Source organism: Rousettus aegyptiacus, unplaced genomic scaffold (assembly GCF_014176215.1).
Source record: "Rousettus aegyptiacus isolate mRouAeg1 unplaced genomic scaffold, mRouAeg1.p scaffold_m13_p_14, whole genome shotgun sequence".
Taxonomy (NCBI): Eukaryota; Metazoa; Chordata; class Mammalia; order Chiroptera; family Pteropodidae; genus Rousettus; species Rousettus aegyptiacus.
Window position 1 is genome coordinate 46122551 of NW_023416289.1, and position 21545 is coordinate 46144095.

Sequence of the window (21545 nt, forward strand, 5' to 3'; positions counted from 1 at the left end):
CAGGCACGCTCCACCCTCAGGGTCTGCGCCATGTGACATGTCTCGTGGTTCGACTTCAACCACCCCGTTCTGAAAGATGGTTACACCCACTCCTGTTGTAGAATAGATAAGGACGCTACCACTGTTCAGGGTTGAGGGGAGTCTCCTATCCGGACGTGACGGCTCGTTGACCCGGAAAGGGAGGGAGCCGGGGCAGTGGGGCTTCGGCCGCGGCTATGGAGGGAGCCGGTTACAGGGTAAGCCGCGAGGACGCATTCTTTCGCTCCCGTCTGTATGAGACGCCCCGCTCCGGCGGCCTGCTTTTCCCTCAGGCCGTGCCGGAGCTCTGAGAGCCAGGCCGATCCTTAGCAAACACACTATGTCCCTGATGAACGCGCTGTCACCTTTCCCTCCACTGCCCTAGGGAAGACCCGTGGTCTTTGGCTCGCCCCCTGGGCTGGGGAGATACTCCTCTGGGCCCCGCCCCTTTTGGAATGCACCCTCTTCCTTTCTCCCCTCCCTCCTCCGCCCCCCACCACTCGGACGCAGGGCCGGCGTTCAGGCTTCACCTCTCCGGGTGTTGTGCCCGAAGTAAGGGTTCCCTGGGCCCCGCCCCGAGTCCATTCCCATTGGCTCCCTCCCGGGTCCCGCCCCTCGGGTGTCTTTCTGCACTTGGGCCCCGCCCCTCACTGGTCCGGGCCGCAGGTGGTGTTTGAGAAGAAAGGCGTGTACCTGCACACCAGTGCCAAGAAGCACCAAGACCCGGACTCCCTCATCTCCGGAGTCATCCGTGTTGTGGAGAAGGTGCGCCGGGAGGGAACAAGGGCTTGGGCGGGCCCAGAGCGGCATGGTGGCGGCATCTGTGGCAGTTTGGTCTGGTTGTCAGTGATGGGACCTTAAGACTGGGGGTAGGGGCTGGAAAGAGAGATGGGGCACTCTCAGGCTGAGGGTCCAAAACGAAGAAGTTTGGCGATACGGTTTAGAGAGTTAAGAGGGGAGCCCTTCTAAGCCCTCCCTTCTTCCGCAGGACAATGACGTCCTCCTGCACTGGGCTCCCATAGAGGAGGCTGGAGATTCCACCCAAATCCTTTTCTCCAGGAAGGTAAGCTTCCCTTGCTCTTCCCTTCTCCACTTACTGTTTCTCTAGTCTGGGCATTGGAAGGCGTTTTAAAAAGATGGGTACAATCCCAAAACTATCCTTGGCACAGGCATGACCCTGGTTGGTTTCCTCCTCTCTGTAAGATAGGGGTGAAGATGCCCATTAACGGAGCGGAAGCAGACACCATGAAGTTCTTGGCCATGGAGACAGCTGCCCCCTCACTCCCACTGCCTTCTGGGGGAGCCCTGCTAGGACATGAAAGGACAGTTCAGCCCATGGATTTGGGTTCCATGGGCTGTTAACCCATAAAAACTTAAAGAGGTGTGGCATTTTCCTGGGGCCATCTTGCCATCACATTGCGAAAGGAAACAGGACCTGGCCAGGGTGACTTCCCCACTTCGCTGGTACACCTTCCTCTCCCAGTACAGGACCGTGTCCTTCTTAGTGCCAGTGGGCTCCTGAGGATTCTCGTTGCTAGGCACTGTGCTGGACAGTGCTGGCGCCCAGAAGTGACTCCGGCCAAGGCCCTGCTTAAGCCCTGACCCACGTTCTGTCTGTGAGAAATGGAGGGACAATGATAGGAAGCCCCTTTTCTGAGGTCATAGAAAGGTAGGAGGCATTGGAACTCGAGTTTGAACCCACCAGACCCTGATTCTGGAGCCTCCTCTCTTCCTGGGTGGGCATTTGGGCTGGGACTCTGAAGGTGAGGAGGGGGAGAGGGTAATTCGGGAGGAAGTGTGTTTCCGGGGAAGTGGGACCTCTCTGCAGAGGGATTTGCTAGAAAGATGGTTGGGCCTGAAACACTAGGCTTAGAACTTGGACCTTGACCATGGGAGGAGCAAAGTGTCAGTGTGGAAAGCACCCCGCAGGGGAGGCATGTCGGCGCTGGCCCAAGGGCTGCAGGGAGGGAGAAGGGCAGGGAGGAGGCCAGCGTGATGGGCCAGGGAGATAGGCCGAAGCTTCAGTTGGGGTCGTGGGCTTTCAGATGACCTAGTGGGGTACAAACGGGGATTCCAGAGTGTACCCCTCAGGGGTTGGGACAGGAGCAGCCAGGGTTTTGCATTTTCCACCAACCTGGAAGGCATTCTGAGGACTTTTCTTGAGAACATCGCTGTCTTCAGTCCTCTTACTTTTGAGTAGCAGGAACCCACTGAGGTGGGCTTCAGGAGAAAGGGTGCATGCGCGGTCATAGCATGTTTGGCTCCAAAGCGCAGAAAACCAGACCGATGACAGGCAAAGCAAGCGCGTTTGTTCCTCTCATCTCACGAGACCCCACGAGCCCTGGGTCTGCTGCCAGACCCTGAGTCACTGAGATCCTGCTGGCCTTTAAATAACTGCTTCAGCTCCAGCCATTGCATCTGCCTCATTTAAGGCAGGAAGAATGGGGGCAGGCAGGGTGCCAGTCACATCTCTGTCCTCATCAGAAAACGAGATTTTCCACATGCCCCCTGCCTCGGTTAGCAGTTGCATTTGGCCGTGCGTGATAAAAATAGGAATGATGGTGGCCTACGCAAGATGAAAGCTCATTTCTGTCCTCTCGAAGAGCCCAGAAGTCAGCAGTACAAGGTCATGCGTCACCAGTGACCCCATTTTCTTCCACGTGTGCTCTGCTATCCTCGTGTTGTCGATCCTCAGGGCTGTCTGGAACGCTGGCCTTTTTGACTATCTTTGCTCACTTTGTTCATGTGTTACACGTTGGCCAGGGAGCTGTGTTCATAATGATTACTCAAGGACGTGTCATACCACAGCAGTCACCATCTGACAGGTCGCCATTCCTTGTGGCGGAGGGAAAGGTCTCATCCAGTGATGAAACAGGTCATGCTGGCGGTGACGCAGCCCAGCCCCTTGGCCAGGGCTAGCTATATGGCTCTGCCACCCAGTGGGGTTCAGTGGCTGTGACCCCACCATGTGCTGAAAAGGCAGAGAGCTGCAGACATTTGGCCAGTCATGCTAATATTAACAAGGCAGAATCATCGAGTTCTTCATGTCACGGAACACAGAGGGCGGAAATGGCTTTGCCAGCACTGATTCGGCAGTCTCGTGGACAAGTGTCCCTGCCGGTCCTTGGCCCTCCCCTAGTGGCCATAGTTTACTCACACAGCTCGGAACACCATGTCCTCCCCTGACAGCACCCAAACGCTCGCCTGGATAGGGTGTTCACTCCTGTAGGTGCCTTTTTATCGGGGATTTCTCTTCCTCAAACTCCCCACTGAGGTCCTCTCAGTTCCCACTGGCCAGAGTTGGTCCGTGGGCCACTCAGAACTGCAGGGACGGCTGGGCAAGTGAAATGTGATAGGGAGAGTCCAGTGTCTGCGGTGGGGGCCCTGGGAGCAGCAGCAGAGATGGCTGTTGGGGAGACCCACAGCTGGGGTCTTCCCAGCTTCATGACTCTAATCACACAGGGTCCGCTGCAGGAGTCATGCACACTGCAGCAAGTTTAAGCAGCAAGGGGTTAAATGCAAAGAAGTGGAGGCTTACAGGGCTTTTGCCAGGGCTGGAGGAAGGGGACCTGCCTGGGGAACCACCGCCCCTGCCAGAATGATGGCTGTGGTGAATGGGACTGTAATGGGAGCTGTCGAGTTCAAGAACACTGCCCTCAGCGCTGCTTCTCAGCCCCCACTGAGCTAGTGACTGGGCTAGGGACTGAGCTGTCCCCACTGCTGCCCCGGTGGTTTCCCCACATGTGGGAGGATGAAGACGGAGATGTGTCTTCTCGCTTGCCAGCCACATACAGCCCCAGTGGCAGGAAGTTGCCCTCCCTGGTTTCTGCTTTCCAGATCAAGTGGATCTGTTTGGTAGCCCGTCCTGTACCCAGTGGGTACTCTGGCTGCAAGGGAGCCTGGGAAGTGTAGTTTCTAGCTTGCTGGACTTTGCCGAACAAGAAGGCACACTAGCTGTGAACAGACTGGGTCTCTGCAGTCCTTACAAACTTTGTCCCCTCCCTGTCCTCCTACCATCGGCTTTTGCTGCTGTCTAACCTCAGCACGGCTTCCCCTGCTGTTTCCTGAGCTTGAAGCGCAGTAAGAGTAGCCACTGCCGGCGCCATGCTACGCATGCCCTGATGTTGTCATAGCAACCTGTGAGCCAGATGCTTTTTCTCTCCTTAGGTTAGAATTCACTTACCACAGGACTCAATTTTATGGTGAAGTTTAAGACGCTTAGAGTGCATAGTTCAGCAGTTTTCAGTATTCACAGGACTGCAGCCATTACCAGTGTCCAAGTCCACAATGCTTTGTCTGCCCGTAAGAGAGCCCGGACCTGTTAGCAGGCGCCCCTGTCCCCCTCCCCAGCTCTGGGCCACCGCTCACCTCCTTTCTGCCTCCATAGAGTCGCCTAGTCTGACATTTCACACAGGTGGAATCACACAACCCGTGGTCCTTTGCGACTGGCTTCTTTTACTGAGGATGCTTTCGAGGTTCATCGTGTTGCAGTGTGGTCAGTAGTCTGTTCTTGCTCCGTCACTGAGCGGTACTCCGCCTGCGCCTCCACCACGTTCTGTTCATTCATTCATCGGTTTAAGACAGTGGATTGGTTCTTCCTTTCGGCTGTCGTGATTGATGCTGCCATGAACATTCACACACACATTTTCCCGTGGATGTTTCTATTCACTTCTTTGGGGGACATGCCTAGCAGCGGAATTGCCAGTCACGAGGAATTCCATGTTTGGCCTTTTGGAGACCTGCCAGCCTTTCCGACGGCAGCCGCAGCATTGCCGGTCCCGCCAGCAGTGTGACGGGCCAGTCTCTCCACGTCATCACCAATACTCATTATCCCTGTCATGTTTGTCGTAGCTGTCCTGTTGGGTACGCGGGGTATCCAATTGCAGTTCGGGTTCGAGTTGCCCCTGCAAATACTAACTGCTTACTCAGAGCCCCGAGACCCTGCCCCACCAGGTGCCTGCTCTCCAGGCAGCGGCCCTCGGCCGTGCCGGGTGACCCCAAGCAAGTGCCGTGCCCTCCGTGCTCCTCGGTTTCCCTCTTTGTTCATGGGGCTACCTTTCCAGGGTGGCTTCGATCCAGAAATTCTGCTTCTATAGCCCCTCACTCTTTTCTTTCCCCAAGGACACCAGTGGGGGTGACCCCTGCACCTCTGAAGAAGAACCGACCTTTGACCCCGGCTATGAACCCGACTGGGCTGTCATCAGCACTGTGCGGCCACGGCCCCAGGACTCAGAGCCCCCCAGAGGTAGGCCGAGCTGGTGCCCTAGCGGTGGGAAGTACAGGTGGAGACACATTTGACCTTAGTGGTCATGGCTCCCTGGGCTCTGTTGCCCATAGGCAAGGTGGCCATCCAGTACTAGCCTTCCAGTCCCAGGAGGGTGGATGGGGGTGCAGTCTGTCCCCATGCCAGGCCCAGTGTGGCTGGTGTCTTGGGGGTTTGCAGCCTTGCTCACCCTGCTGGGCCCCCTAATTGGTTTGGGCACCTCCGCATGAGCCCAGCCCATGGGTGACAGGTACAGGGTGACAGGGCGATTCAGGCCATCCTGGACTCACACAGTACCGAGCACCAGAGGAGGCATCTGACCCCTTTGGGGGGCGGAGAAGCCTTCCACGGAGGGGCGAGGCCAGAGCCTGGTGCTAAGGGACACTTGGGCATGCCCTGGCAGTGAGGACAAGCCAGCACAAGGCCCCTGGTGTGGGGTGCTGGGCGTGGCTAGGAAACTGCAGCCTTTCGTCGTGGCTCCAGTGTGGGCTATGAGTGAAGTCAGGCTTGGAGGGGGGATGGGCAGGGGACAGGGGACAGACCAGCAGACTCTGGTCTTCACTCTGAAGGCTCCAGGGAGCCGATTTTGGAATAGGCACGTGTCCACTGGGCTCCCCTTTCATTTCATTTAGTTGTGTTTCTAAGGGAACGTGAGGTGACCCAGGGCTCCTGGTGCCTGTTGTTATTGGGGGCCCCTCCTGACTTGGGGGTGACTTTGTCGCTGACCTAAGGACAGAGATGCTTCCCACCCTGAATGTTAATTGCTCGTCCAGCAAGCTAAGAAGGACTCTGCATGGCCTGGGGTTGGCTCGCAGTGGCCTCTCAGAAGCTGGCCCTGCCCCTGGCTCTGCGGGCCTCTGATACTGCCCCGTCCTCTCCCCTAGGGGCAGAGCCCAGCTCCCCCCGGGGCTCCTGGGCCTTCTCGGTGAGTCTGGGGGAGCTCAAGTCCATCCGCCGGTCCAAGCCGGGCCTCAGCTGGGCCTATCTGGTCCTGGTGACCCAGGCTGGGGGCTCTCTGCCCGCCCTGCACTTCCACCGAGGGGGCACCCGTGCCCTGCTTCGCGTCCTCAGCCGCTACCTGCTCTTGGCCAGGTGAGCCTCCTTCCAGGCCAGGCCTTGTTCCTCCGCAGTCGCGAAAAAAACGCCACTCGGACCAATTTCCAGGCAGTAAAGGGAAATTGACTGGCACACGTAAGCTCCAAGTCCAAGGGTAGTTTAGTCCCAGGAGGGCCCGGGCCCAGGGTGTTAGAGAGCCATGGTGTCCCTCTGAGTGGGGATCCTTCTGGCGGGGGCGGGGGAGGGGGTAGGGGGGTGGGGCAGGAACGGGGGGGGGGGGGAGGGCGTGGCCACGGCCCCAGTGGGGAGAGAGCATCTCTCCCCATCGCAGCAGCATCCCTGGGCTGCTGCCCCTCTTTGGCCGGCTCCTGAATCAGTCACCTGGCTCAGGAACCTGCCCGGGAGGTGCAAGGACCTCGTCGGCCAGCCCCAGGATCTAGTTGTGGTGTCAGGCCCAATGAAGGCTTCCCCGAGGGCAGCCAGGGCCCACAGCTGGAGGGGGAGGGAAGGACACAGGGTCCCCGACCAGACCTGCACGTCACCAAACGCCTCCCGCAGTTCCCCGCAGGACTCCCGCCTGTACCTCGTCTTCCCCCACGACTCCTCGGCCCTCTGCAGCTCCTTCCACCACCTGCAGCTCTTCGACCAGGACAGCTCCAACGTGGTGTCTGTGAGTCCCCACTCCAGGCCCGGGCGCCGTGGGGAGGCAGGCGGATGCCCTGGAGGGTGCGGCGGGAAGGGGCAGAGCTGTGACCCACCCTCGGCCTTGTCCCCAGCGCTTCCTCCAGGACCCCTACTCCACCACCTTCAGCAGCTTCTCTCGCGTGACCAACTTCTTCCGGGGCGCTCTGCAGCCACACCCGGAGGGGGCCACCTCCGACCATCCTCCGGGCCCTGACGATGAGCCTGAGCCTGGCTTCGAGGTCATTTCCTGTGTGAGTATCGGGGCAGACCCCACTACTCTGTGCTGTCACCTGGGGCACATGACTACATTTCCCTGGGCCTCAGTTTCCTCCTTGGAAAAGTGGGGATGATGATGGCACCACCTCATCGGGTTGCTTAGGCGATTGCAGAAAGTGCTTACAGCTGTGCTTCTGGGGCCTTTTGCTACTGGGGGGCCCTTCTTGACTTGGGGATGACTTTGTCACTGACCCAAGGACAGAGATACTTCCCACCCTAAATGTTAACTGTCTGTTGAGCTACAGAGGGCTCTGAGGTGGCCTGCGATGGGGTTGGGGAGCGCTGCGGGGTACCCCGCAGACAGGACTCCGGCAGGCCGTCGAGCCCCTGGGCTTACTTGCCCTGTGGTCCCGCAGGTGGAGCTGGGCCCTCGGCCGGCGGTGGAGCGGGCATCCCCGGTCACGGAGGAGGAATGGGCCAGCCACGTGGGCCCCGAGGGCCGTCTGCAGCGGGTCCCTGAGCTGAGAGCCCGGATGTTCTCGGGGGTGAGGCGCCGGTGTGGGGAGGGCTGGGCAGGGCCGGGCCAGCGGGTGGCTGGGGGTTGCCTCTGAGCTGCCTGCCTGCTCTGCCCCCCAGGGTCTGAGCCCCTGCCTGAGGCGGGAGGCCTGGAAGTTCCTCCTGGGGTACCTCAGCTGGGAGGGCTCAGCCGAGGAGCACAAGGCCCACGTGCGAAAGAAAACGTGAGTGAGAAGCTGCGGCCCCCTCCCAGCCAGGCCCTGACCTCCCGCCCCCTGGCTTCCTAAGTCAACAGGAGGTTTCTGATCAACACGTTCCGGTGGCCACCGGGGCACCTGGCACAGCACATGTGTGCACCAGGGTTCGCTCCCGGATGGTTGTGGGCCTGCCACGTGCTGGGCACCGAGTTATGCAGGAGGGAGACCGAGGGGAAAGCCAGGCCGTACCCCGGCTTGTCCCCTGTGACTTGTCCCTCCTGGCACCATACTGTTTCAGTGTTCACTGCTTCGCTTCCTAAACCCTGGGGCCGAGCTCTCCTCCGTTCCTCATATGTACTGTGCCCCACCCCTGGTGCTCTCTGTCCAGTTTTGGCGACACTTTCAAACATAAGCCCACAGGGTGTCCTGTGAGGTGTCAGGACAGGGAAGCATGGGGCCCCAGCAGGACCACCCACCCGGTGGCCTGCTTGGTTGTAGGTGGTCAGGGAGGGGCTCTGAGGCCCTGACAGGCCTGAGCCCTGAGGCCGAGGCGGCGGCAGGGCGGGGAGTCTGCAAGCCTGGCCTCTGTCGCCCACAGGGACGAGTATTTCCGCATGAAGCTGCAGTGGAAATCCGTGAGTCCCGAGCAGGAGCGCAGGAACTCGCTGCTGCACGGCTACCGCAGCCTCATCGGTGGGTGGGGCTAGGTGGGGCCCCGCCCCCTCGAGTAGGGATGGGCGGGGAGAGGGCGGGGTAGGGGGGGGAGGAGAGCCAGGCTCGTTCAAACCCCAGCTCTGCCACCTACTCACCGTGGGATCTTGGCAAGTGGTTTGACCCCTGGGCCTCAGTTTCCCCATCTGTGGGTGGCTCGTGACCGTCGGTTGCAGGGAGCACAGCACCTCAGTCCGGTGTTCAGATGCTTCCGGGACTGGCCCTCGCTCTACTTTTCTCACCATGCACCCCGCACCCCTTCCCCACAGAGAGAGATGTGAGCCGCACCGACAGGAGCAACAAGTTCTATGAAGGTCCCGAGAACCCCGGGCTCAGCCTGCTGAACGACATCCTCCTCACCTACTGCATGTACCACTTCGACCTTGGTGCGGTGGGCGCCGGGGGCGGGGCCTGCCCCGGCAGCCAAGGGCCTGGGTGGCGCGCCCTGACCCCCGTGTCTTCCTAGGCTACGTCCAGGGCATGAGTGACCTCCTGTCTCCAATCCTCTACGTCATTCAGAATGAGGTGGATGCCTTCTGGTGTTTCTGTGGCTTCATGGAGCTCGTGGTGAGGCTCAGAACAGGGGCGGGAGACAGGCCCCCTTCCAGGGGTCGGGGTCCAGCCCTTCACGTGGCCTTCCCCCCACAGCATGGGAACTTTGAGGAGAGTCAGGAGACCATGAAGCGACAACTCGGGCAGCTCCTGCTGCTCCTCCGGGTGCTGGACCCACCGCTCTGTGACTTCCTGGGTATGTGTCTTGGTGGGCGGGAAGGGGACATTTGGGGCCACAGACTTTGCCAAAAAGTCTCTGGGAGTGAGTAGCCACAGGCAGCATCCAGGACATTTGGTCCTGATCCAAACCAGAGAAGCATCTTGCAGAAGCCAGAACCCAGAACTTACCTGTAAGAGCAGGACTGCAGTAGAGCTAAACCTGAGCGGATGCAGGTGTGTGCACACCGCCATCAGCCCCGCACTTCTCACGCACACCTGGCGTGCCTCCCAGCACTTTATTCCCCACTGCCTGGAGCCAGGGGTTGGACACTGGTTCTCTGGGCTCCTTTCTTCATTATTTGCTCAATGTAACAAAGGCAGGGAGTTAGGATAAAGAAGGTAAAATTTACTGTTGATAGTAGCATTCTGTTGGCTGCAGAGGATGGGAAGCTAATTCACTCATGGGCATTGCTACACTGGAGTTTCGGTACACTGGAGTTTCGGCTCTCCCTGTGGGCCTCACTTCAGTGATGAGGAAACTAAGACCTAGCAAGCTCATGCCCCTTCTGGGGGCACTGACTTTAGTTGCTTCTATGTCATTGAAAGTTCCCTAAACCGTCCCTTTTATCAGCCTACACAGTGTTCTGTCCATCTTAAGGGACAAGAACAGACTTGAACTGACCTGCTGGACGTTGAGGTTGCTTGTCATTTTCCATAGTGATGACTATAGGCTGGATGGTTTCTTTAGGTTACGTTCCAAGCGAAACCATTCAGGGCAATTCGTGCTTTCACAGTTTTGGAAATGTCTGTCCCCATACCTCCTTCCCTGGAGAGTTGTGCCAGCTTCTGGTACTGCTGGCAGGGTACACGAGTGCCTGGTCCCTTGGGCCACTACCAGCAGTGGACGCTGAATGGTTTTTACCTTTTCCTTGACCGTACTGGTCTTACTGTGTCTTGCACGTGGCACAGCTTACCTCGTCTGGGCTGGGGGGCAGGGCGGGAAGGGTTCCTGTTGGCACAGTGTTCCTGTCTCAGCTCGGAGGCTATCTCGCGCTGGGTGTAAGGGTCTCACGGCCAGGGAAACTTCTTCCGGAGCCTCCATCCAGCCCCAGCACACTGTGAATTAGGATGGCATTGGCAGTGATTCTAAGCTGGCCCTTCGCGGCCACTGCTGTCCTCCAACAGACTCTCAGGACTCCGGCTCGCTCTGCTTCTGCTTCCGGTGGCTGCTCATTTGGTTCAAGAGGGAGTTTCCCTTCCCAGATGTCCTTCGGCTATGGGAGGTGGGCAGCCAGCCTGGGTGGGAGGGCTGTGGGCAGGGGCAGGCGCAGACCTGGGGGGACCTCAAACAGGCTGGGCCATGACCCCTCCCTCCGGTACCCCCAGGTGCTGTGGACAGGGCTCCCTGGCCCTAACCTGCACCTGCTGGTGGCCTGTGCCATCCTGGACATGGAGCGGGACACCCTCATGCTCTCAGGCTTCGGCTCCAATGAGATCCTCAAGGTCAGGCGCTGGCCCCTCCCACCTTTTTCCTGCCCATCCTGACCTGTGCAGACCGGACACAGCAGCTGGGTGTGGTCTCCATGGAGGCCGGCACTGCCTGTGCCACAGTACCTTGCAGTAGTCGGTACTCAAAATAGGATTCTCAGAAGTATGGTTACCTGAGCTCTGAGCATGGCAGCCACGAGGCTGGCTCCATTTGTCTCTCATTCCATCCTGTCCTTGCCTCCCAGCACTGCCCTCATAGAGCATGTGGCCCTTGCATGAGGGGGTGTCCTCATACTCACCCGGGACCTGAATGTGGGGCCGGGCCACAGGGTGGAGCACAGTACCTTCTCCCTCTCTGGTATCCTGCATCTGCGAGCAGCTTGGGAGAGTGTGGCCAGCCGATCCTCTTGCTCCCCTAGTATCCCCAAGAGGGCCAGCCCCATCCGTCTTCCCTCCACGTGTCCCCAGCACGGGGCACGGAGCTGGATGCGGGGGAGGGGGTGGTTGCGTGCATGCGGGCAGGTGGCCTGACCCGCCCCTCCCACAGCACATCAATGAACTGACCATGAAGCTGAGCGTGGAGGACGTGCTGACCCGGGCTGAGGTTCTCTACCGGCAGTTGATGGCCTGCGCAGTGAGTCCCCAGTGCCCCCTGATGGCCCCCCTTCCCCTGCCCTGTCAAACTCGCTGACTTTTTGCTCCCCACCTCCTGACCTCCCAGGAGCTGCCCCACAACGTGCAGGAGGTCCTGGGGCTCGTGCCCCCTGCAGAGCCCCACAGCCCATCACCTCCCGTCTCCCCACTGCCGCTGTCGCCCACCCGGGCCCCGCCGGCCCCACCACTCCCCTCGGACACTGCCCCGCAGCCGGACAGCAGCTTGGAGATTCTGCCTGAGGAGGAGGAGGAAGAAGGCACCAACTCCTAAGTCACAGCCTGCCTGATAACAGCACTTTATCCAGTTCCCAGCCCATGACCGCGCCCCTCCCAGAGGCTGGGGGTGGAGCGAGTGAAGAGGGGTGGGGCTCCTGCCGTGCCTCCCGTGCCCTCCCGATTAGCTGGTTTTATTAACTGACACTCCCGATTAGCTGGTTTTATTAACTGACACTCTCACGGCCAGTCGGCCTCGTGTAGGGGGAGCTGCCGTGTTGCCTTGAATCTGGATGGGGAGGTGTGGTACATGGTCCCCTCCCACACCTCTCAGAGCTGGTGTCTGACCAGTAACCCCGACCCTGCCGATGAGATGAGATGTGAGAAGAGGCCCCTCGGTGGGTACTGGTGGAGGCAGGGCTCTGTTAACTGCCTGAGTTTGGGGCTTTGGGAGGAGTGAGGGGTGGAATGCTGGGGTATGGCCACCACCTAGTAGCTGTGGGGGGCACACATCTGAACAAAACCGAGATGGGAGAGCCTGCAGAGCAACTCAGACACTCTGGGGACCCTGCCTACCAGCCTCTTGTTACGTGAGAAAAATAAACTTTAATCCACTATCACCGCGCTTTCTGTTACTTGCGTGGGGCCCGTCTGTGTCATGACAGTGGGGGGAGGGGGCACTGATCACCGTTAACCAATCAGTGGTACGAAGCAGTGTGGGTCCTCACACCGGGAAGCCCCTGGCAGAAGCGGGGCAACTTCTTAGGCTCCAGTCTGGGCGCCGCCACCTTCTACCAACAGGTAATGGCTCTGCTCCAAACGAACTAGGGAAGGACTGGGCCAGCGAGGGCGCGGGACCATGGCTTTTTCTGAAAATACTTTAATGCTGAGTCCTTTGGTGGGACGTGTGCGGAGCAGGCACGTGCAGGACTTGAGAGGGTGGCCTCCCGCTTTTGGGGTTTGCTCGGGACCTGTCTGAGCACAGGTGCCTAAGCCGCGCGCACGCGCCTCTCCTGGCGGTGGCGCTGGCTGTGGATCAGCAGCGCGGCGCGCAGCGCCGACTTGACGGCCGTCTCTACCCAGCCATGCGGGTAGGCTGTGTGCTCCCCAGCGAAGTAGAGGCGACCAAAGGGACCCGCCCAGCTGAACTCCTTGTCATTGTCCTCTTGCCAGAAGGGCGGCTGCATGACGAAGCCGCCCTGGCTGTGCGGGTCCTCAGCCCAGCGCTTGACCACGCCGCTGCCGTCCCAGAGCTGGTACACGACCGGCCCGTGCAGCGCCGCCACGTCGTCGAGCGCCAAGCGCAGCGTGTCCTCCACACTCAGGCCTGCGAACGGCGCCGACGCGTCTGACCACGTGTACGAGGCCAGCAGCAGCGCGCCGTCGCCCGGCGGCGGGTAGAATATCATGCGCGACGGGCGATCGGTGTTCGAGTGGCCGCCCTCGATGTGCTCCTCGTGCCAGAAGGGCCGGCGGAAGCTCAGGAACACTTTGGTGGCCGGCACGTAGTGCAGTCTGCGCAGAGCCTCCTGCAGCTTCCGTGGCAGCGGCGGCGAGAAGGTCATGCGCTGCAGCGCGGGCCCGCTCGCGGTCAGCAGCACCACGTCCGCGGTTAGGGTCTTCAGACTTTTGTCCGGGAGCGAGGTCCCTACGTGCACATGCACCTTGTGCGCATCCTGCGTTAACGCCTTGACCGGCGAGCGCAACATCAGGGGCCCTGACAGCGAGCTCAGCAGTGCGCGCGGCAGCAGATCCCAGCCGCCCACGATGCGGCTGTACCTGCGGGCGGGGCGGCAGCGTGACCAGGGCTCTCAGGCCCTGACCCTTTCCGCTGCTCCCCCCCACCCCACCTCCACCACCTATGGCGGCACTTCCTGGCACCTGCTCTAGTTTTCGCCTACCTGCCCAGTTCCCTCTAATCCTAGTGCTTCTGGCAGGCCCCGGGACACTCAGTTACTGGTCCTTAATTGGCACCTGCCTGCTCCCCGCAAGCACCGCCCATTCATCTACCCCTGCCCCCTCCTCTCCCTGACGTCCGTACCCCTGGGACAGGACATAGAGGACTGTGTGACCTCGTCTCTTCTCGGACACGCCCTTCTCCTGGAACCTTTCTTACGCAGTGCCTACCGGACGACCCGGGATGCGGGGCGAGCGTGGCAGGACCCTAGCTCCCCGTCTTGCTGCCGCTCTGGCCCCTTCTCGCTGCAAGCCGCGCCTTACCGGCCCCGCCCACTCGCACTCGCCCCCATTGGCCCCCACAGGCCCCTCCTCTTCCCTCAGGCCCCGCCCCTCACCGGAGCCGGTCGCTGAGGCAGCTGTGGGCCCGCAGGGCCTCGGCAAAGCTGAGATAGAAGAAGCCGTCCTCGGACATCACATCTCCCAGGAGCTGCGTGGCAGGCTGGCTCAGGTCCCCCTCCCCAAGGAGGTATCCCTGGGGGACGGGCGAGGGCCCAGGTCAGGGCCCGGGCAGGCTGCCCCTGCCGGCCCTGTCTCACTCTCCCCTGGGGCCCTTCCCCGTTCCATGACACAATCACGACTGTGAGCTTAGTACGGTTTCCCAGGCCTTTAGCGATCTGGTCCCCTCTCTTGTAACAGATAAGAACTAAAGACCGGAGAAGGGGCGTGTCCTGCCCCAGGGTCCGGCAAAGAGGCCGTGTCAGCCCTTGGGGTCCCGGGTCCTGCTCGCTGATTCCTGGGCCAAAGCACCCTCCTCGTTCTGGTTTCTCAGCCCGCGCGGCGCAGTGGCCCCCACTCACCAGGAGTGTGTGCCTTTCAAACTTCTTCATTGCCTTGGTGCAGCCCAGCGTCTTGAAATCCTCGAGGGCCTGCAGTGGAACAAGCAGACAGCGCTGAGCTGAGCGGCGGGGGCGGGAGGTGAGTTCGGGCCTGAGGTCCAGGCCTGGCTTCTCTCCCTGCTCCTGTCAGTGACCGTTTGCCACTCTTATTCTAGCTGCCAGGCCTTCACCTATGCTGTGCCCTCAGCCTTGCCCTCCACTGCTGCTCAGAAACAGCCACTCTGAGAAGTCTTCCCCAGCGGTTAGTGCCCTCAGCCCCACTCGCCCCAACGCTGCCTAGCTCCTCCTGTTTAGGCTGTGAGGTCTGCACAGGCAGGGATTGTGTCTGTCTCAGTGTGGTGTCCTTCTGGTGTTCAGTATTTGTCTGTCACCTAGATCATTGTGGGCACAGACAGAAACAGAGTCCCTTCTGCCACTCGTCAGCCTGGACATGGCATGCTGGGGGTGGGGGTGGAAGAGACCAGACAGCTCAGGGCTTGCAGCTGAGGCTGCGGCACTGGGGGGCCAGAGGGGGTGGCAGGGCCACGAAGAGGAGAGGGGAGAGTGAGAGGATGAGGGGAGAGGATGAGGCCTGAATTGTAGCTGTGGGGACAGAGGTGGGAACGGTGTAAGAGGGTCAGACAGGAAGGATGCATCGGGGGACTGATGGGCGAGGGGCGGTAGGGCGCAGGAATGGCACCTGGGGGTCTACCTTGTGATTGGAGGGCAACAGAGTCTCTGAGAGATGGGGGACCGGGAGGAGTATGGGTGGATTTAGAGGAAGGTACGGAGCTCAGTGGGAGGCGGAGGGCCCTTGGGGTGGCCACAGGGAGACAGGTGTAGATGTGGGCCTCGGGAGCTGGGTTTGGGATGTCCACTTGCAGGTCCAAGTTTAAGCCAAGGCGGCGGCAAGGTGAGGTGGTCTGGGACAGTGTGGGTGAGAAGCGGATCAAAGACTGAAGAAGCTTGTGGAGCTTTGGGGGTCCACGGAGTTTACGGGGAAACGGAAGGTGGACAGGCCAGTGATGGGAGACCAGAGACATGAGAGAGAGAAGGGAAGCCAGGCCAGGGAGGCGGCCGAGCGATGGGTCAGGGGGAAGATGAGGGGTCACAGGACAGAGCAGTTTGCAGGCTGGGGCGGGAGGCCGGGCAGCAGGCCAGGCGGGCACGCCCACCTTGTTCAGAGCCATCTGGTAGATTTCCTCTGGCGCATGGCCCTTCTCCCCAGGGTACAGTTCGTAGCCCAGCTTCTCCGGCATCTTCTCCACCACGTAGTTCCGCAGCTTGATGCCGCTCACTTCCGTCCACGTGTTCTCATCATACTGGGTGAACTTGGTCAGGTTGAGTCCCAGGCTCTTGCAGAGCTCATGCAGGATCCTGAGGGAGCGGGCGAGGGCTGGTGAGGGTCTGGCAGGGGACGTGGCGGGCCCCTGTCCCCACAGGCCTTGGAGGAGGGAAAGGGGTTGGTAAGGCAGCTAGGGACGGGTTTGGGGATGGCGTGGGGTTGGAATGGGGCTAGATCTGGGAACAGAGGGCAGGCTGGGGGTAGTACCGGGGTAGGGTTGGGTTTGGAATGGCTGTTGGCTTTCACTGGGTTGCATGGGGGCTCAGGATGGGAAGAGACCAGAGTTGGGGGTGCAGGGCTGGGGCTGGGACCAGGAGAAGGACCGAGTTGGAGTCTGGTGATTGGGGGGGATAGGTTTGGGGTTGGAGTTGGAGTCCTGGCTGGTACAGGGGGACTGAGTTGGGGATCCGGCTAAGCCTGAGCACAGAGCAGGGGTCCACCTGGCGTCAGGTAAGTCCTCACCTGTGCGAGCTGGGCATGCGCATGGCTCCCAGCTCCCCAGTCCAGCCGGTCTTCTGGTCCCGGTAAGTGAGGATGCGGCCCCCAATCCTGTTGTCTGCCTCCAAGATGGTGACCTGAGGGATGGGGAAGCATCAACTCCTCCCACTGGTCCCCATCTCCACCCTGTGCCAGCCCCTCACCTTCCATCCCACAGCAGTGCAGACCTAGACTAGATGAGGAGAGGTGGGAGGGGAGGGGGTCGGGGACAGAACATCACAGCAAACACAGACACTGGGACGATTTCCAAACTGCAGCAGGAAGGCCGCGGGCCAGATGACAGAGGGACTTCCCAGCTCAGGAAGGAGGAAATTTCCCATATGCACAGAAGCCCCTGGCCTGGCCCACTCTCATTCTTGGATTTCAGTGAGAGGGACAGTGGTTAGACCTCAGGGGGTACTTCCCCTGGGGCGGAGTAAGGCAGCTGCCCCCAGAAGGCTGGAAGTTTCCAGGAATTTCCCTCCAGGAAGAGAGGGAGGGGGCGGGGAGAGCCAAAGCACTTCGTCTAGACGTCTAGACATGTAGACTAACGCACCCTCTGGGTTCCCAGTCTCGCTCCCCACCTAGAGGGAAAGCTAGCTTCCGCCTCCCCCCCTACCCCCCATGGGACAGGCCAGGTCCCTCCACCCACAGCCCAGAAGGCTCAGCGTAGACAGCCAGCCATGCTTCCTACCTTGTGGCCAGCATCACTGAGCACCTTGGCAGCCACCAGCCCTGCCACACCGGCGCCAACCACGATCACCTGCTGGGGCTTCAGAGTCTGATTGAGACCCAAGGTCACAACCTTGAGCAGCTGCTCGTAGTCAGGATCCTGCATGCACCTCTGGAAGGGGTCCTTGCTGTGGGCCATCTTCCATTCCAGGGACCCCACCAGGATGAGGATGGGGACCAGGGCGAGGAGGCGCCAGGCTGGGGGGAGCACAGGGTCAGTGGATACGTGGTTCTTCACCACCCCAGCCCTGCCCAGCGCCCCCTCCCCTGCTCACTTACCAAGTGAGGCCATGGCTCTTGCAGGGAGATGGTGTCTGGGTTGGAGGGGAAGCAAGGGCCACTGTGACAGGTCCCATCACAGCCTGACTCTCCGTGGGGCTGCCCACACCCCACCTCAGCCCTCACCCCTATGGCCACCACTCTGTCTGCATGTGTCCCCTGATCCCCAGTCTGCTCTGTGCTCTCCTGTCTCTGTCTCTACATGCCTCTCCCATCTCTGCCTCCCCATCTCTCTTCCCTCTCCCCTCTCTTCCTCCCCTCCCTGCTTCTGTTTCTCCTCTCCCCACCTCTCTGTCTCCCGGTCTCTGCTCTGTGGGTCCCTGTGGCTCTGCAGCCTGCCCTCTACCTTGGCTCTCTGCTGAAGCCAGCACCACCTCTCCCCTCCGTTACTCCACTAGCCTGGGGGTGCCCCTCTCTCTGCTCTTAAACCAGAGGAGCCCCGCCCTCCCCTCCCCTTGGGAAATTGGGCTGCTGAGAAATGAAAGTGCTCTCTGGGCTTGCAAGCTCAGGCTCCAGTTGAGGCTGGAGGCGGGGCGGGGGGGGGGGGGAGCGGGGGAGCTGGTGGGGTTGGGGGTCAGGAGGAAGCAAATCAATCTATTTTCTTCCTCTTGCCCCGAATAGTTCTCGGACGGTTGGATGGCAACCAGAAATAAATGCGTAGGTAACTGTGAGGGTGGGGGCTCCCCATGGCCCGTCCGGAGCCACTGGTTGTGGGGTTTGTGTGTCTGCCCTGTCCTGTGTGCTCTCTGCCTCCTGGGCTCTTGGGCAGGGAGAAAGGGGTCTCTGGCCTTAGGGCTGCATGACAGTCTGAGTCCCTCTCTGTGTCAGAGGTTGCTGTGGCCTGAAGGGCCTTTGATGGCTCCACTCACTCCCCCCCGGCTGTCTGCTCTGAGCCTCAGTCTCCCCCTCCGTGAGGCGGGCGGCACAGAGGTCAGAGGCAGGGCTCTGGGCCAGTCTGCCTGAGTCCTGAGCCTCGCGCCTGCCTGCCGGGGGACTCTGGGCCGTGGCCGCCCCTCTGTGGCCCCGGTCTGCAGCTGTCGAGTGGGGGTCGTTACAATGTCGGGAGGATTAGGTAGTGATTCCAGGTCTGGCCCCGTGCCCAGCACCTGGGTCAGTACTAGAATCTGCTCCTCAGGAAATGCCACTGCTGCCACCGTGGAGCTGCTGAGGGGACCTCAGCAGGGTTCCCCAGCCCCTGCGCTGCACCAGGAGTGGCCCAGGCTTGCCCCGGCCTGCCGCAGCCTTGCGTGCGGAGTCACTGTGGCACTCAGCTCAGCCTCATGAGTCAGGGAACCTCAGAGAAATGGCCCAGGGGCTTCTGCCTCTGCCCTTGGCCTTGGCCAGTCCCGTCTCTGGGGCACTTTTCTCCTGAGGGGCAGGAGGCAGGCAGTGAGGACAGGATGACTCAGTTATAAGGAGTCCCACATGGGGCAGCAGGGGTCCCACGGCTTTGGGGCCCTAGCCAAGGGGACATGTGGCGGGTCCTTTGAAGTGGGTAGAGGTGCAGGGCAATTTGGGGGGTGTTGGGGGGCCGAGTGAGGAGGAAAGGCTGAGGGTGGCAGATTCTCAACAGAAGCAGAGTGGGAAAATCCAAAGAGTAAACCAGAGAGGGATGTGGTTTCATGGAGGGCAGCATGCGAGTGAGTCAGAGGACACACGGCGAGGGGGCGGGGAGGCAGTGGTAGAGAAGGAAACTGGAATCGGTGAGCTGGACCGACCTCAAAGACGCAGAGAGAGCGACGGGCACGGGGCAGTGTAACAGCAGCACCGCAGCGAGGGACTGTTCCCCGCGACCGTGGCGCCAAGGTGGCCTGGGCTCAGTGCTTTGCAGTCACTGGGGACCTTGCCACACTGTATTTGGCGAAGAAAGAAACTGAGGCTCAGAGATGGCCAGGGCGGGCAGGGGCCTTGGCCGGGCCTTGCCGAGGCCTCGGAGCCGGCGGCCTTCCCGTCACACAGGCTGCCTGCTTCACTCACAGCAACGCGGAAAACGATGCCGCCAGGTTACAACCTCCTCAACTCACAGTGGCAGCGGCTGCACCTGGCACAGAAATTCCCTGACCCCAGGCACCTGTGAGGGAGGGGCCCTGACCGGCAGCGAGCAAGGGAGCAAGGCCGGTGCCTGCGGTTCCACAGTGGGAATCAGCAGGTGTCCCCAGGCCAGAGTGCCCAGAGCGCTGCAGCACCATGGCCACGCCCCACACAGACAGAAGCAGTAGAAACAACATGGATGTGGAAAGGGGTGGAGGCAGCAGGGCCTGCGGGCTCTGGGGCCTGTCTGGCAAGAAGCGCTAGTCCCCAGAGAGGCTGAGGGGCCCTGGCTTGACCTCTGCTCTCTCCTACACAGGATTGCTGTTCCAAGTCCCCCGGACCCGGGCACACCTCCAGCTCACCTCCCAAACTGTAAGGACAAGGGCAGGACTCCCCTAAGACACCCTGGGGGGAATCAGGTGCTAGCATCCGCGAGTGGGGACAGTCAGGGCAGGGCCTGCCCCGTCTCTTGCTACTGACAGAATGACGGGTATAGCTCAGGCCCACGTACCAGATGCCTCGTGTGTTTCCCTCCGTTTTGTCCAGGAACGACATTGACAACGGGGGCTCGGTGGTCCCCATTTTACACCGGAGAACACTGAGGCCCAGAGAGTCACCAGCTAAGAGGTAGCAGAACCTGTGCTTGGTCCCGGCCTGTTCTCAACTCGGTACGAGCGGCAACAAGCTCAGGCTTGAGGACTGGGGACAGGGCGGGGTGGGGGTGCTCTGCCTCAGCACCACTGCCATTCGGGGTGTCTCTGTGGGGGCTCTGGTGGACTGTAGGATGTCAAACAGCGTCACTAGCCTCTACCTGCCAAATGCCAGTGGCACTTGCCCTTCAAAGTGTGACAAACACAAGTATCTCCAGACGTGGCATTTCTGGGGAAGGGGAGGCAAAACCACACTGGCCGGGCACCACTGCCAGGTGGAACTGCCACGAGGGACCACGATGGAGCCCTGGCCACAGGGGACAGGGAGGCTGCAGGGTGGAGTTTGTTTTGGGTCAGATTATGAGTCACTTGGGAATTGCTTTGGTAGAAATAAGTAGACCTCCCAGTCATGGCTGATAATGCTGAAGAGACTGACGCTAGGGTTAGGTTTAGGGTACGGGTTAGGGTACAACGGGGCAGGAAGAAGAGGGTTTGGATTCATCTGGGTTTCCTAGGCTTCCGGGTCACAGATACAGGACACACGGTGAGAACTGGGGGTTGGGGCAGGTGCGGGGAATGCCTGTGCTTCCCACCAAATCAATTTTGTTTGCTTCAGTTGATTTTGGGAGTCTGGTTTTATGAAGCAGTTTCTAGGAAACAGGCAATCCTTCCGGATGAACACTCTTTAGGGAGGAAACCCCACCTAACTGGTCTGCTTCTAGAACCAGACACAGGCCTAATGGGGTTTAGGCCCAGTCTGAAGAGCCAGGGGCCTCCACGGCCCATCCGGGCAGCTAACGGTGACGGTGGCCACACAGGTGTATGAGGGACACGGCTGGTGCCTTACATATACTCTTTTCTCTGAGTTGGTCCAAAGACCCCAAGTGCTCGATATCAAAACTTTCACAGAGTCTCAGAGGGGACAGAGCCTGCCCAGGGGATGCTCAAGGCCCCAGGCGGAAGTCAGGGGTCCAGACCTGAACTGGGGAAGGGCGCAGATGGCAGGGGACAGACTCACCGAGGCCCTGGTCTCTGGCCTGACCCCTAGACAGGGGCCCCCTTCCCACGGGGCCCTCCTGTCCCTCCTTTCCACTTCCAGAACCCCTGGGCCCAGTGGGGGACACTCACTGCATGGCTGGCTCTGGGGGGCTCTCTCAGCACCCATGGCCTTTCTGGTTAGCCCGGGACAGAAGTCATCGTCGGGTGTGTGCGGAACCCGGGTGAATGGTGTGGCTCTGTCCTGATTCTTGTTAGACCAGAGGTGCCAGGGTCCTGGTGTGGGGTCAGAGCAGTTGGGACGCTGTGGAGGGCAGGCCCTCCTTTCTCAAAGGGAGGCTGCAGTGTGACGGTCTCTTTGAGATTAAAAGAAAAGCCATCACCATAAAGCCAATCGCTATCTCACCCCTAACCAGGGAGAAGAAACGCAATAACAGCTCACTGAGGAGAGAGTCACCTTTAATTAACGGAGAGGAACGTGAGTGGAGGCCATTTGTCGCGGCCGGCAAGGAAGCACATCTGTTTCCTCCTGGG

The 21545-nt window shown here is 60.5% G+C and overlaps 2 protein-coding genes and 1 long non-coding RNA gene across 5 annotated transcripts in view; 2 read left to right on the forward strand and 1 right to left on the reverse strand.

Moving 5' to 3' along the window:
• The first annotated feature begins 104 nt into the window (after nt 1–104).
• TBC1D17 (TBC1 domain family member 17) lies at nt 105–12347 on the forward strand. Its single transcript, XM_036232591.1, has 17 exons — nt 105–236; nt 685–783; nt 1007–1081; nt 5140–5263; nt 6166–6373; nt 6896–7007; nt 7114–7272; nt 7654–7782; nt 7874–7977; nt 8549–8643; nt 8931–9047; nt 9128–9228; nt 9310–9409; nt 10558–10655; nt 10759–10875; nt 11408–11494; nt 11582–12347. The coding sequence occupies exons 1-17, from the start codon at nt 216–218 to the stop codon at nt 11783–11785; spliced, it is 1950 nt and encodes a 649-aa protein (XP_036088484.1). The 5' UTR covers nt 105–215; the 3' UTR covers nt 11786–12347.
• IL4I1 (interleukin 4 induced 1) overlaps nt 11942–21545 on the reverse strand; it is a 31691-nt gene continuing 22087 nt past the window's right edge. Inside the window, exons 2-9 of one of the 3 annotated variants that reach the window (XM_016125633.2) lie at nt 21469–21540; nt 21144–21367; nt 17018–17253; nt 16309–16421; nt 15677–15878; nt 14484–14552; nt 14022–14158; nt 11942–13506 (exon numbers count right to left, since the gene is read on the reverse strand). In XM_016125633.2, the coding sequence (XP_015981119.1) occupies nt 12717–13506; nt 14022–14158; nt 14484–14552; nt 15677–15878; nt 16309–16421; nt 17018–17253; nt 21144–21180 (1584 nt within the window). In that variant the 5' untranslated portion in view covers nt 21181–21367; nt 21469–21540 and the 3' untranslated portion in view covers nt 11942–12716. Of the gene's footprint in view, nt 13507–14021; nt 14159–14483; nt 14553–15676; nt 15879–16308; nt 16422–17017; nt 17254–17334; nt 17370–17621; nt 17782–21143; nt 21368–21468; nt 21541–21545 lie in introns of those variants that run through there. The other 2 variants (XM_016125634.2, XM_016125635.2) reach the window with 2 other exon arrangements.
• On the forward strand, nt 19037–21536 carry LOC118611468. Its single transcript, XR_004954475.1, has 3 exons — nt 19037–19737; nt 19912–20033; nt 21428–21536. It is a non-coding gene; the product is annotated as an uncharacterized LOC118611468 (long non-coding RNA).

Excerpts from the sequence above, each read along its gene's own strand:
- TBC1D17 (XM_036232591.1), top strand. The coding sequence starts at position 216 with ATGGAGGGAGCCGGTTACAGG. Across the intron at positions 5,264-6,165 it reads GGACTCAGAGCCCCCCAGAG|GGGCAGAGCCCAGCTCCCCC; the intron begins GTAGGCCGAGCT and ends CCTCTCCCCTAG. Across the intron at positions 10,876-11,407 it reads GCTCCAATGAGATCCTCAAG|CACATCAATGAACTGACCAT; the intron begins GTCAGGCGCTGG and ends CCCCTCCCACAG.